The following is a 12,203-nucleotide window of genomic DNA, read 5'->3' on the forward strand; positions in this document are numbered from 1 at the left end:
ATATGCTTGAGTGTTTTCCTTTTAAAAAACAGGAAGCAAATAATCAGAAAATTACAAAGAGTTTCCTCTGTATTCTTTTCATAAAGCTTTTAACAGTAGCTGCAATTAGGAAATTCAGCTACAGTAACATGGAATATTTAAAAAACTGGAACAAAAACAACAAAACACCACAGCAACTTGTGGACTAAAAACTGCATTTGTTATACTGTTACCAGGCTGGGGCATAAGGTGAGGGGGTTAGAATAATGGCAGGGAAGGAGCTCAGGATTTCGATAACTGAATCAAAGTTACTAAGCAACTAATTTTTAAATCAGAATCCTTCCCCAGGAACTCCTACTAGGATGGCAGTTTGTTATTGTAATTACTGCTTGGATATTTAATCACAAAGATGCTTACTTGTATCTCCTGTTTGCACCATTTACTGATAGCAAAAATAGCACATGAGACTGTTCAGAAAAACCCTAAACAGAACTATTTGTTCTCTTCCGTATTCTTCCCTTCTTGTTCTCTATTTAGTACACAAACCCAGCAGTCTATAATCCTGTAAACAAGTGCTGTACTATTACCCAATTTAATATTTCATCATGCGATGTACAAGCACAAAAGAAAACACTTGTTTCTTGAAGCAGCGCATGTATTGAATATGATAGCCATAGTTGTTTTTTGCTAAAGAGCTTATGAAGGAAGATGGGGGCAAAGAATGAGAACACCTAGTAATTTCACATTTTGAAGATGTGCATGCTGGGGAAAAAATACAAACATGAGAAAAAGCAGAGAATTCATGAAGCAAGCCTATAATTTAGAGGAAGTAGATGAATAAGGGTAAGTCACTGGAGACCAGATGAAACTGCAAATTCCAAAGTACTCTATCTTCTTGAACTTTAAAATCAAAGGCTAAAGAGATTTTTTTTTTTTTCATCTCAGCATAGGACTACGATAGCATTGTAATATTTGTGAACCACGTTAGTAAAATTTTACAATTACAATTCATTAGTAGGGTGTTAAGCATGTTAACAATTTAAGTGTACTATTTTAATTCAGTGGGAAATTTAAAAGTCTCTGTAATTTTAATAACCTCATTTCTATGTTAAAATGTTATCTCCAAATAGGTTTGGATTTCATTCTTACTGGTTTACCAGATCTAAAAGGCACTTTGCAGATTAAATATTTCAGTTAACATACAACTCAAAGTCAGCTGATTTTAAAGCTTGTATCAATTCTTCTGTAGCACTCTTTCCAAGGGGGAAATCAAAGTTACAATCTGAGACAGTCTCCAGAATGTATATTTAATGTTGACAAGAAAATGAGTTTAATGAAGTACAAGTTATCGGAATCCAAGTCCAAATAATTCAAGTCTTCTGGTACACAAAACCACACCTTCTGTCAACGTAAGACAGATAGAGGCTACAAAAGTCAGGCAACAAGTGAGGCCTATTCATAGGCTTCCTTCACATACTGCTTTAACTAAAGAAAATGCAAGATCACTTCTTACTGCAGCAGTGTCATTAAGGAATAGAAAAGAGGGTCTTCAAGCTGAGAGAAAAGGTAACTCCACATACCCTAGAAAACCCCCCAAACTTCTGTTATATCACATTCTCGGTGTTATATCATGCAAGAGAAAGAAAAACAAGAAGTTGATGGTCTAGATTGAACCGGACAAAAGTAAGAGGATTAGGTCAGGAAAAGACTCCCTGGTCTCTGAATGCACCCGCCACAGTATAACCCACAACCGTCACCTACCAGACCTCAGCTAAAGCGCATCAGCTGAAAGTCACTAAAATATCTGGGACTCTATATTTTCAAAAACAAAAATTGAGAATGAATGACCCTAGGGCATGAAATAAACGGACATAAAGCAATACTAAAGATTTTTTAGTAGGCCAAAGCCAGCATAGGTTAGAGACAGCAGATTTTGACACTTACCAAAACTCTTGAGCTTAAAAGTTATTCCAGGTTTCAAAAGTTAAAGAGTTCTTGAGGAGCTTGTTTGTTAACTTGCCTCAAGTAAGAGATACATTTCCTACTCATGTAAAAGTACAAAAGAAAAGCTTCTAGGTCTGAAGACAATGAAGATTGTGCTTAACATGCTAATGCTGCATCATAGCACAAATTCAACCCAACCACTGCTCAGTTTTCCCCAAGTAGCAGTAACACAAAACTAACAACAAGCAATCCATTTAACCAGCAATGACCAAAAACTTGTAGAACCTGACAAGAATCCTATCAGCTTCACAAAATCACTGCTTGGAGGAACAGCAATAAGCTGCTTAGAAAACACACCTACACCCAAAAATCGGTAAAGCAGTAAAGGGCAGAATAATGAACACTATTCCCATCTTGGCCATATTCCTGTCCTTTCCCTAAGAGTCAACCAGAACTTAATGGGAATAAGAAAGATTCCGGTCTCAGTGTCCAAAAACAGTATCTTTATAAAAATTCCCAGCAGATATTGCTAGGCTTCTTACCAAAGCACTGTATCTAAATCTCTCTAGGGAAGGATGTTGGATCATTTTTCTTTCTTACTTCTGGGCTACTAGGTTTAGAGCTGCTAATTGCAGAAAAGGTACCAATACAATTTTGTAACAGAAATTGACAGTTTAGAGCACTTTACTGTTAGGAAAATACACTGGAGAGGGCTGGGAGAGAAAGGAGCATTCAGTATTATAACTTGGCTCTGTGAAACCAGAGCTTGCTCACAACTGAAAAACATGGCAATAAAGAAGCAGAACACTGCAAACCCTGGCACATGCAACTTGGACACAAGAAGTATCTGCAATTTTATCATCAGTAAGCCAGACTACATAATATTCCAGACAAAACTCCACATTTACAATACATTAATAGAAAGGCATTTCATTAAATCAAAGCAGGCAGCAGATAAACAGAGCCAGTAGTGTGTAATCTAAAAATCTGATCCTGTGAACTCATACTTTTAACCATTCATACCTAGTGGAAAAGCCAGAGGACATCAATATAATACAAAAATTAGACTTTTCTTAGGCCAAGCATAACTGCGTAACATTCAGAAAATGGAGCACATATATAATGGTAACATTTCACACCACAGCAAAGGCTAATTATCTGAGTCAACTAACCCATACTACATTTAAAACCATCAGCTTTCCACGGCATCTAGTTTAGAGCGAACTTTTTATTCAGCTGTACACTCAGTTGCTTTTTCTTCGCCAGATTTGTTCGTATCAATATTCACACCAGATGAGAAACAGACAACGTGCAAATACTGTACATATTCAAAAATTAGCTTTGCTTGCGTTTTGTGCATGGCATGGACCAGAAAGTATAGTGCAATATGTACAGTCTGAAAGCCAAGTTCTGAGCAGTTGCAAGCTCTGTACCTGTGTGAAGGTGAGGGAGCTTCAAACTGGGGCACCGTACTGTCCTCACTGACCGGGGAGTACAAGCCACTCATCTCCTGAAAGAGAAAGCCAAGATAGAACAAACCTGACAAAACATGAGCAGTAGGTGCCTTTTAATAACAGTATTTACACAGTATTTTTTTTTTTTTCAAGAACATAAGCAAGCCTATCTACATGTATTCAACTCCCACTTAGAAGTCTTTTCTCTACCTGATTTTTTTTTCTTTTAATTCTCATCCCAACTGGGTTTCTGAAATCCTGCAATCAGTGCTTTTTGCCCCAAAAGAGAGTTCTGGAGTTTATATTCCAAAAACCCAATGGATTTAACATCCAATTGTCTCTAAACTAGAACCAGGAATTTGAACTCCTCCCTCAAACATGGCAGGACAAGCAAGCTGTAACCACATTTCTGAGATACATGCAAACTTTTATCTAACAGACTTTGCAGCTGTAAAGGAATGTGGGATACGGGTCAAGGCAAAAATACAAAGCCACAAGAAAACAGGCTGAAGACAGTATCATGTGCTAGACTTAAAAGAGCATCTATCAGTCTTCCGCAGGGCAGGTGCACAAGAGACAAGCTTTGCAGTTAACAAACTCGTCTTTGTCATTTTCAGACTAAATCGCTGCAGTGTGCCCGGTATGAGATCATATCTTTAATCTATTTTAGAAATTGAAGCTATGCAGGATGCTGCAGCTCATTAGTTAGGGGGGCAAAGTGCTCCAGGACAACATTACTGGTGCTTTTAAATTCCCACTAGGTGCCCATTAGCTGTTAGTTAGAAAGTAAGGTATTTGTAACAGAGAGATCCCTGGCTTTAGAGGTCAAAGGAAAGGTCACTACCACACACTAGATATGTACCCCAGCTACAGTCAGCTGAACTGCCCGATTGAAGAGCAGAAAAGCAAGTCGCTAGATATTCTCCAAGGGATCCCACAGCTTTGGAAATAGCTTCTCCTAGATCTAAAGGAGTCCTGTTTTACAAATCTCAAGAAAACATGTTAAGGTGTATTATTTCCCAAGAAGCTGAGAAAAATTCAGGAAAGGCAGTCTGAAACCTTCTTTTATCTATCAAGTGACAATTTGCGTAGCTACCAGCTGAAGGGAAGTTCCTGCAGTTGTCAGTTCTATTTATATTTTGATAATGCATCAGCACACAAATTGGAGGTAAATGAAGAAATCTAGAAGTCAGGCTTGTGTGCAATGCAAGCTGATTCCCAAGGAGCTTTAAGAAAACTATTCTGAAAGGTGGCAGAATCCGATGCAGTTCTGAAACATCAGTTTCTTACTTCTGGATCAGAACACAAAGAAAAAAACAAGGAGGAATTTAAGGACTGAATAAGGACAGAAGGATTGAGTTGATGGGTTTAAAAATACTTAGAGAATAATTCTTAGCGAAAATCTGATGAGATCCCTATCGCTAAGACAGAGTTGCATCAGGAAGTAGCAGATTGTTTCCATTTTGATACACAGCACGAGTCGGTGCTGTTCCTACCCAGTCTCTGCCTTACTGCTCTCTTCTGCACTCAATATATCTCTGTTTTAAGAGTGACACGTTGGTAAGTCTTAAACAGGCTGTGCAAGTGGTTAGAGAATAATGCAACACAAAAACAGTAAATTATGATCAATATACTGGCTGTTGATTCCAAGCAATTATACCAAAGTACTTGCTACCAACAAAGAAATTGAAAAATATGATTATTTAAAAGCTAGGTTTCAATGAAGCCCTCTCTTACCAACCTGCAACTTGCACACATCAACTAAATGAACAAATTAAAGACCAACCATCACCTGTTCATTTTCCCATTACCAAAGCAAATCCCATAAATTTAACACAACAGCCCCACAGCAAGGCAGACAGCTTGATGGAAATGAAAAATTGCCGGAGTTGGAACAACATCTGGGTACCTCACCTCTACTCGCTTAATATCCTCTTCCAGCACACTTAGCTCCTTCTGGATCTGCTCCAATTGCTGTGGATAAGAGAATAGCAGAAATCTAAGCCAGTATGCACTGCACCGCCACCAAGATAAATTAAGATCTTTTCAGAGAGAAACCTTAACTATCTTAAATAGCACAAGAGTCATGCTGCAGAAAATTTATATGCTTAGATTAACATAGATGGGCACAAACTACATTCAAGACAAAGCTGTAATTGTGAAACAGTACAAAGCAAGAACATGATGTACTTTAACATCAATCATAAAAACATCCACATTTTTCAAAGCAACACATTTATGCTCCTCTAACACCTTCCATGCAAGTATTTATAACTTGTTTACAAACACTGAACATGGTTAGGAAAATGAACAAAAGAACAACCATGAATGAGACAGATCACTTCAGCCTTCAAGAAAATACGATACACGCTTTGCTAAAAATTAGTCTCGTTGTCAAAATTTGCTATGAAAGGGGAACAGTACTTCTCTCGCCAGCAGTTAGCCATGCCAACTGCCAATTTAAAGTTCTCAGATGGACAAAACCACTTACTACCATGGAGAGATTTGCTCCTGGCACCAAATAAACATCACATGTCAGTGTGAGACTTAACTTGGATTACACCATAGGCTCAAGTCAATCTTAACTGAGGGCTGCCACTGCAAGGGAGAGAAGGGGACTTTCTTCCCCTCTCCCCAGCCAACACTCCCTTCCCGTTCTGTGTGTCACACAATATTTTTCAGGTTTTTGCAATAACTTTGCAGTCAGTTGGTAACTTGCTTCAACTCATCTCGAGCAACTGCGAGGCCACAAATTCAGTAATTACTATTTACTCCTAAGCAAGAGCATCACCTTACCAGCTTACCAGCTCTAATTCCCACCCTCATTCAGTGGAAATGTCCCATACAAACACCCACACAGCCTATATACAGCTTTGCAAAACCTTCAACACATACACTGCTCTAAAGAGCTCTTTCAGCCTGGACTTCACCAGTGGGCTCTTTGTGCCTTTTATTGAAGGCAGGCAAAAACAACCTCAATGTATATCTGATTCACTCAGATTTACCAGTCTAATGAGGAAACTGAGAACAGAGTCCACCTGATTCACCTTAACTCACACTGAACACTACAGACAGCTAGTACTGAGGTCTTTGACCAGTAGTTGTTACCAAGTTGGCAAGTCCACTGAAAGTTTATTAAGCACAACACATTCTTTAAAGGTCAGGCAAACTTTTCTCCTTATGAATTTAAGTGGGAATGTCGTTGCTCAAATCCAAAGTTATTAGTACTGTTGCTATGACATATTCCCAAGAACATTTGGCAAACCACTCCCCAAAACTTACTCCCTTGAGTGCTTATGTCTGATCCTTAATGTGATAGAATATTTTGTTTAAACAAAAAACCCTACCACTAAAACACCCACTATTGATCACAGTTCCAAGTATCTGTGGGCTCTGCATCAGATAATCCATTATTTTAATTTACCTTTTCAACATTAAAAATGCTTCCGTCCCTGAAGACAGAAGAGGAAAGGACTGCTGGGTCCACACCTATTTTTAAGATGGCTTCTTTTTCCTTGGAACAAGATGACATTGTATTTATAGCCTAATCTCTCTACTCTGAGGTTCTCAGTTTATATTTAATTTTAGGCACAGACAGCACAAGTTTAATGGTTTAAAACTAGACTGCCACAGATAATTTACAAACCACTACACCATAACAGATAATTCCATTTGTACTTGCAAAACCTACAGCAAGAATAGCAGGTGGTGCTACAGCTCCAAGAGTAGCGGTAAACCTAAGTGACGCTTACACAGCATGCAGCCTGGCTGTACTCAGCTCTAGCAGCCAAATACCATTAGCTCCCCACTTTCAGAAATTCCATTTTAAAAAAGTAACAAAAACACACTTAGAAGTTCCAAAATTATAGCAAGGAGATAAGTTATTCTACAATGTACTGGCTCACAGTCAAGGTAGAAGACTGAATAACTGATGGTTGTTGCCATCACATAAACAGGAGACCTTTTTATAGGCACAAGAGTGGAGACTTTTTATTTGCCAGCTTTTAACTACTGCATGAAGCCAGAAGTACGAGATCTGGGACTTCATTTACTGTTGCTAATACTTCTTTCTAGTTACATGAAGGTAAGCAATTTAAACCTGCCATAAACTTACCAGCTCGCAGCAAATTTTAAACCTAGGCAAGGGTGTTACAATGCGATTCTAATCCCTGATGTCAGACTACAGAAAGGGGTAGGAGGGTAAAAAGAAAAGCAACGCCGTTTAACATAAGGAAGAGGCTATCAAAGCAGGATGTTTCAGCAACAGAAAAGCAAGGGCTTTAAGAGTTGCAAAGGCCCCCAAACGAAGGGGAAGAGCAGATCAAGGCAAAGGCGTGCAAAAAGCAGCATCTCCAACCCATGATTATGGGTTGCTGTTTCCAAAGGCACTAAAGTTTTCACAGGTAAGAACAAGCTGACTAACTGGCTGAATATCAAGTAGCCAATCAGGCAAACTAGTTAACTGAAATTCAAGATGCTTATTTTTAGGAAGAGTCATCTTGTACGGTCAGCATCAAATGACTTATTCCTGCCCACAATGAGACTTTTTTTGGTAGCTTGGCTTGCATGTTTCATGGTTCGGCTTTAGTCTACCCAACATCTTAAATCAGTCCATGTTCATTCTAATAAAACTCTGAAAAATTAGACTACTGATTAATAATTGCCAGCCATTGAGAGAGGCTTAAGAAAGGCTAAATGAGTTAATGAGTCTTTGCAGTATATCCAGATTTATGGGACCTTAATCTGATTTTTACTCTTTGCAGGGCAGGCGAAGCAAGTCTAGTCCTGTCCCAGTGATGGGCAGAATCAGGCCTGTAAAACTTTAGATTAAGTCAGCAAAAAATACTTAGAATGAACATTTAAGATTATGGTAAACAGAAGTACACGTTATTTATTCTCTTAGACACAGAAGCTTTCCTAGAACTGACACAACCAACATGGCCAAGGAGAAGGCATAACAAACCTAGCCATTTAAACTCCACTGTGAATAAAATACAAGAGGTAAGTGCAGAAGGCTCTGGTTCTAAGTGACACACAAACACATGCATACAAAAAAAAGGGAGAAGGGGCTCAAAACAGCCTACATTTTTAATCACCTCTGGAAAAGACATTTCAGAAGACAAGTTAAGAATGGACTGGAAGATCTCTGATATCAGAACTGCATGTCACTTCAAAAAAGCAAGCCCATGCCACAATTCATAGCTAGCCTGTGCTGAACAAAATCCACAGCAAAGAGCTTCGAGGACAGCGAGAAGCTTACATGGAGAACCAGCTGCATAGTATTTCAGTGTGAACAGGCAACTTCATTCCCACCCACAACCAGCAGTCTTAAACACCTCCAGTAAGGGCAGTAGGAGAACATTGCTCTTGCAAATTCATTCTTTTCCGAGGTTGCTGAAGAATTAAAGCGCGCGATTGCAGGCAACTCTTGTTCAAACGTAGAGACTAGTGGTAAGAGGTCAAAACAGGAAATGAAAGCAATATCCAAAAAGGGAAACTTATGCTCAGTAGTTACAGAGGAGAAGCTACCACAGTAGGGAAACGTAGGCTGTCAGTTTTCTTCTTGGATAAGCTTTCAGATTCACATCCCTTTCAGACTCACAAGACTGTCTCCCCCTATACCCTCTGGTCTGAGTCTGAAACTGTCTAGACGCACATATGATGAGCCCTCCAAAGATAACTGTCTGTCCTGGACTGCTTGGAGGAAGTGAAATCCTGTGGTGAAAGCTACCCAGAGACAGAGCCCAGATGCTCCCCACTCCCCAAAAAGGCTACTGAACAAAAACTGGTACAAAAACCTAAAAAAGGAACATTAATTTGAACTTATATAACATCGAACACCAGGACACAGTCAGAACTTGATTTCAATTGACTATCTACTGCAAAGCATAGCTGTGCACAGTACTCAGTTTTCACCCTTATGCTTCCTGTTTTTCCTGGATTGAAGGCCCAGAAGGCAGTGACTTCATCTTTTATGTTTGTACAGAAGAGACAAAAAGCAATCCTGACTGCGTCTCCTGGTGCCAGTTTTAAATGTTTACAAAAAATAAAAGCTGTCACTACATCAGTATTTTTCACTGTGAACTTGGCACTTCTCTTAATTGCTTGAAGCAAGAGACTCATTTATTCATTCTGATAATTCAGGACACTATCATTTAGGCCAAGGCCCAGAAGAACTTCCCAGTGCCACAGAAATGGCCTAGAAAGGCTCAGCCTAGAAAAACGCATGGGGGAAAAGGCTGAACACCCTTGACCAACTGTCTTTCCATTTCCAGAAAAAGCACAAGCAAAGAAGAACAGTAAGAGTTATTTCATACACAAATATGGTGAAATCACGAACACAAATCCCACTTAGAGGCTTAAATAAAACTTTTGGATTCGTGCCTTTGAAAACTCGTGTCTTATGCTACGTTCAGGCAGACACTTTCAAGGCTCTTATCCAAAAGCATTCATCACAATATATACCACAGGTTGCAAGACAAGAGGAAGAGACTATTGCCTAGGCAGCATCTTTCCTGAACGCACATCGCGACAAGAACAACGTGAAAACTAGCGTCTCTCCAGCTGAGGAGGAGAAGTCAGGTAGTCTACGGATAATACCTGCATTCTATCCCATAACTTCATCCAGCATTACCTCTTCTTATTTATTCTTGTTCTTCCATCAACCAGTGCTCTAACAAGCTGAAGTGTAAACCTAAGCGTATCAACAGCTGAACCTCTCCTAAGGGTATGCAAGGAAATGAATCTCTTTCCACAGAGCTCAATACTTTAACTACAGCTTTATAAAGAATAATTTCCTGCTCTGGAAACCAGTTGAAAGTCTTGTCTGTTCCAGAATTTTCCTTCCATTGCCTCTGACAGAGCCTGCTATAACATACAGTGCAAATATAACAAGAAAGTCATCTTCAGAGTTTAAAGGGATTTTAGCCTTTCACATTAATTGCAAATCTCACTTAATTTTAACATCAAATTCCATTTATTAACACTTCACAGATGTTATAAAGTCTTTACATGAGTGAAGATGATGAAAGGCTCCTTTTAGAATTAAGAAGAATACCTGAGCTACCTCAAGTTAATTTGATGGGTCAAATTTGGAATCCAAGTCTTTAGACACATAGGCTGGCCACATATAAGGAAGACACATCTGTAGGGAATGTTTCTTCTCTCTGGGTTAGTAGTTCCTCCAAAGGAGGCAAATCACTTATTTTAAACAGAGAAATCCTCCAGTTTTGGCTGAAGGGACAAGGCTTTGAAGGCTTCCTGGCAGAATCAGATGGAAAAGTGTCACTAAAGAAACCTAGCTGGGGACAGAGAGCGAGAGCGAGCGAGACAGCTAGCTGGGGGAAGAGAGAACAAGAGAGAGAGAGAGAGAGAGACAGCTGGGGGAAGAGAGAACAAGAGAGAGAGAGAGAGAGACAGACAGCTGGGATAAGAGAGAGAGAGAGAGACAGACAGCTGGGATAAGAGAGAGAGAGAGAGACAGACAGACAGACAGACAGCTGTGGGAAGAGAGAGAGAGAGAGAGAGAGAGAGAACGAAACTGTTTGATAACTGTTCCATTCGGAAAAAAACACACCTTTGTTTTGAAACTGTTGAAAAGGAAGAACACCACAGTGGAAAGGGTGGGGAAGGCAAGACAGCCTCCGAGTCTTGTCAGACCAGAACTGGCTGGATACCAAAACAGGGCAGGCAAAAACCTTGCTTTGGTGATTTCACCTGTCTTACTTCATTCCTTCTAAGCCTTCCCTGCGCCCTGCAAAGACTTAAAGATTTTGTTTTTAGAATTACAGTACTTCAACATGACCAAGTGCTACTATAAATGTGTTTTATGATTACATTAACAAACATTAATTGCTTCAGAGTTTAATACATTACTGTACATGCTACCTCACTTCTAGTATTAGCTTGCCACCTATTTTTATTTGGAAAAACTTCTCCACTACATTAAGCAGACTCAGCACTGATGTGCATATGATAATCTCTAGCTTGTTGCTCATACACTAGCTGTATCCTTGGCTTATCATTGCAGTCAGCGCTCATGTTTCTCATCAAGTAGCTTAAAATACCAGTTATTTAAGCACAGTGAATAGGAAAAATTACGATAGCTATAAATTCAGGAGTCCTGGAATGCAATAAGGGCTATATGACAGCATAAGAGCGTGACTGATTTCTAGTTTTGTCACCTCTTCTTGTCTACTCATTAGTCCATCCAAGTGTGTATGTACAGAACAATAAGGTCTGTCAGGTAAAGAGATTAACACAAGCTAACGACATCCCTGGAGAATTCCTGCTTCTAGTCCTGTGATTATTCCACAATAACTAATAAACCCTCTATTTTTACTACTTAACATCTTCACAATATGGAATAAGTGAAGACATTTGGATAAAATACATGCTTTTGAGGCGGAAGGAAAGATGATGATTCCGAGATGCTGAGCAGACACTCAGCGCAGTGAAGTGTTCCACAGCTTTAGGATTACTCCTCTGATCCACAGCGTTTCCCTGCCGAAAACAGACTCCTCGCATTAGCGGACAAAGACGATGTCTTGTTTGTTAGCTCCAAAATACTTAATGTGACATTATTAAAGAGCCCCACAAAAGGTAAAAATGAAGTGAAAGGTGCCAGGAGAAGCATGAATGCTGGTAAGGAGTATAACCCATATGCTGGATAACTTGATTTGTGATACTAATTGTTAAATTCTGCATCCTCCTTTGATAAGCAAGTGTGCTACTTAACAGAAACACATAACAGACACTCCATTAGGCAGTCAAGCTCAAAATGTTTTAGGACAGATATGTAGGAATGATCAGGTCCAATGTCATTTG

At 39.4% G+C, this 12,203-nt stretch overlaps 1 protein-coding gene across 2 annotated transcripts in view; it reads right to left on the minus strand.

The window, feature by feature from the left end:
• Window positions 1-12,203, minus strand: part of COP1 (COP1 E3 ubiquitin ligase) — a 136,778-nt gene that overhangs the window by 104,540 nt on the left and 20,035 nt on the right. For both annotated transcript variants that reach the window (XM_067300581.1, XM_067300582.1), the window contains exons 7-8: window positions 5,292-5,351; window positions 3,357-3,433 (exon numbers count right to left, since the gene is read on the minus strand). In XM_067300581.1, coding sequence (XP_067156682.1) covers window positions 3,357-3,433; window positions 5,292-5,351 — 137 coding nt within the window. The remainder of the gene's footprint in view (window positions 1-3,356; window positions 3,434-5,291; window positions 5,352-12,203) is intronic.

Source organism: Apteryx mantelli, chromosome 8 (genome assembly GCF_036417845.1).
Source record: "Apteryx mantelli isolate bAptMan1 chromosome 8, bAptMan1.hap1, whole genome shotgun sequence".
In the NCBI taxonomy this organism is placed as follows: Eukaryota; Metazoa; Chordata; class Aves; order Apterygiformes; family Apterygidae; genus Apteryx; species Apteryx mantelli.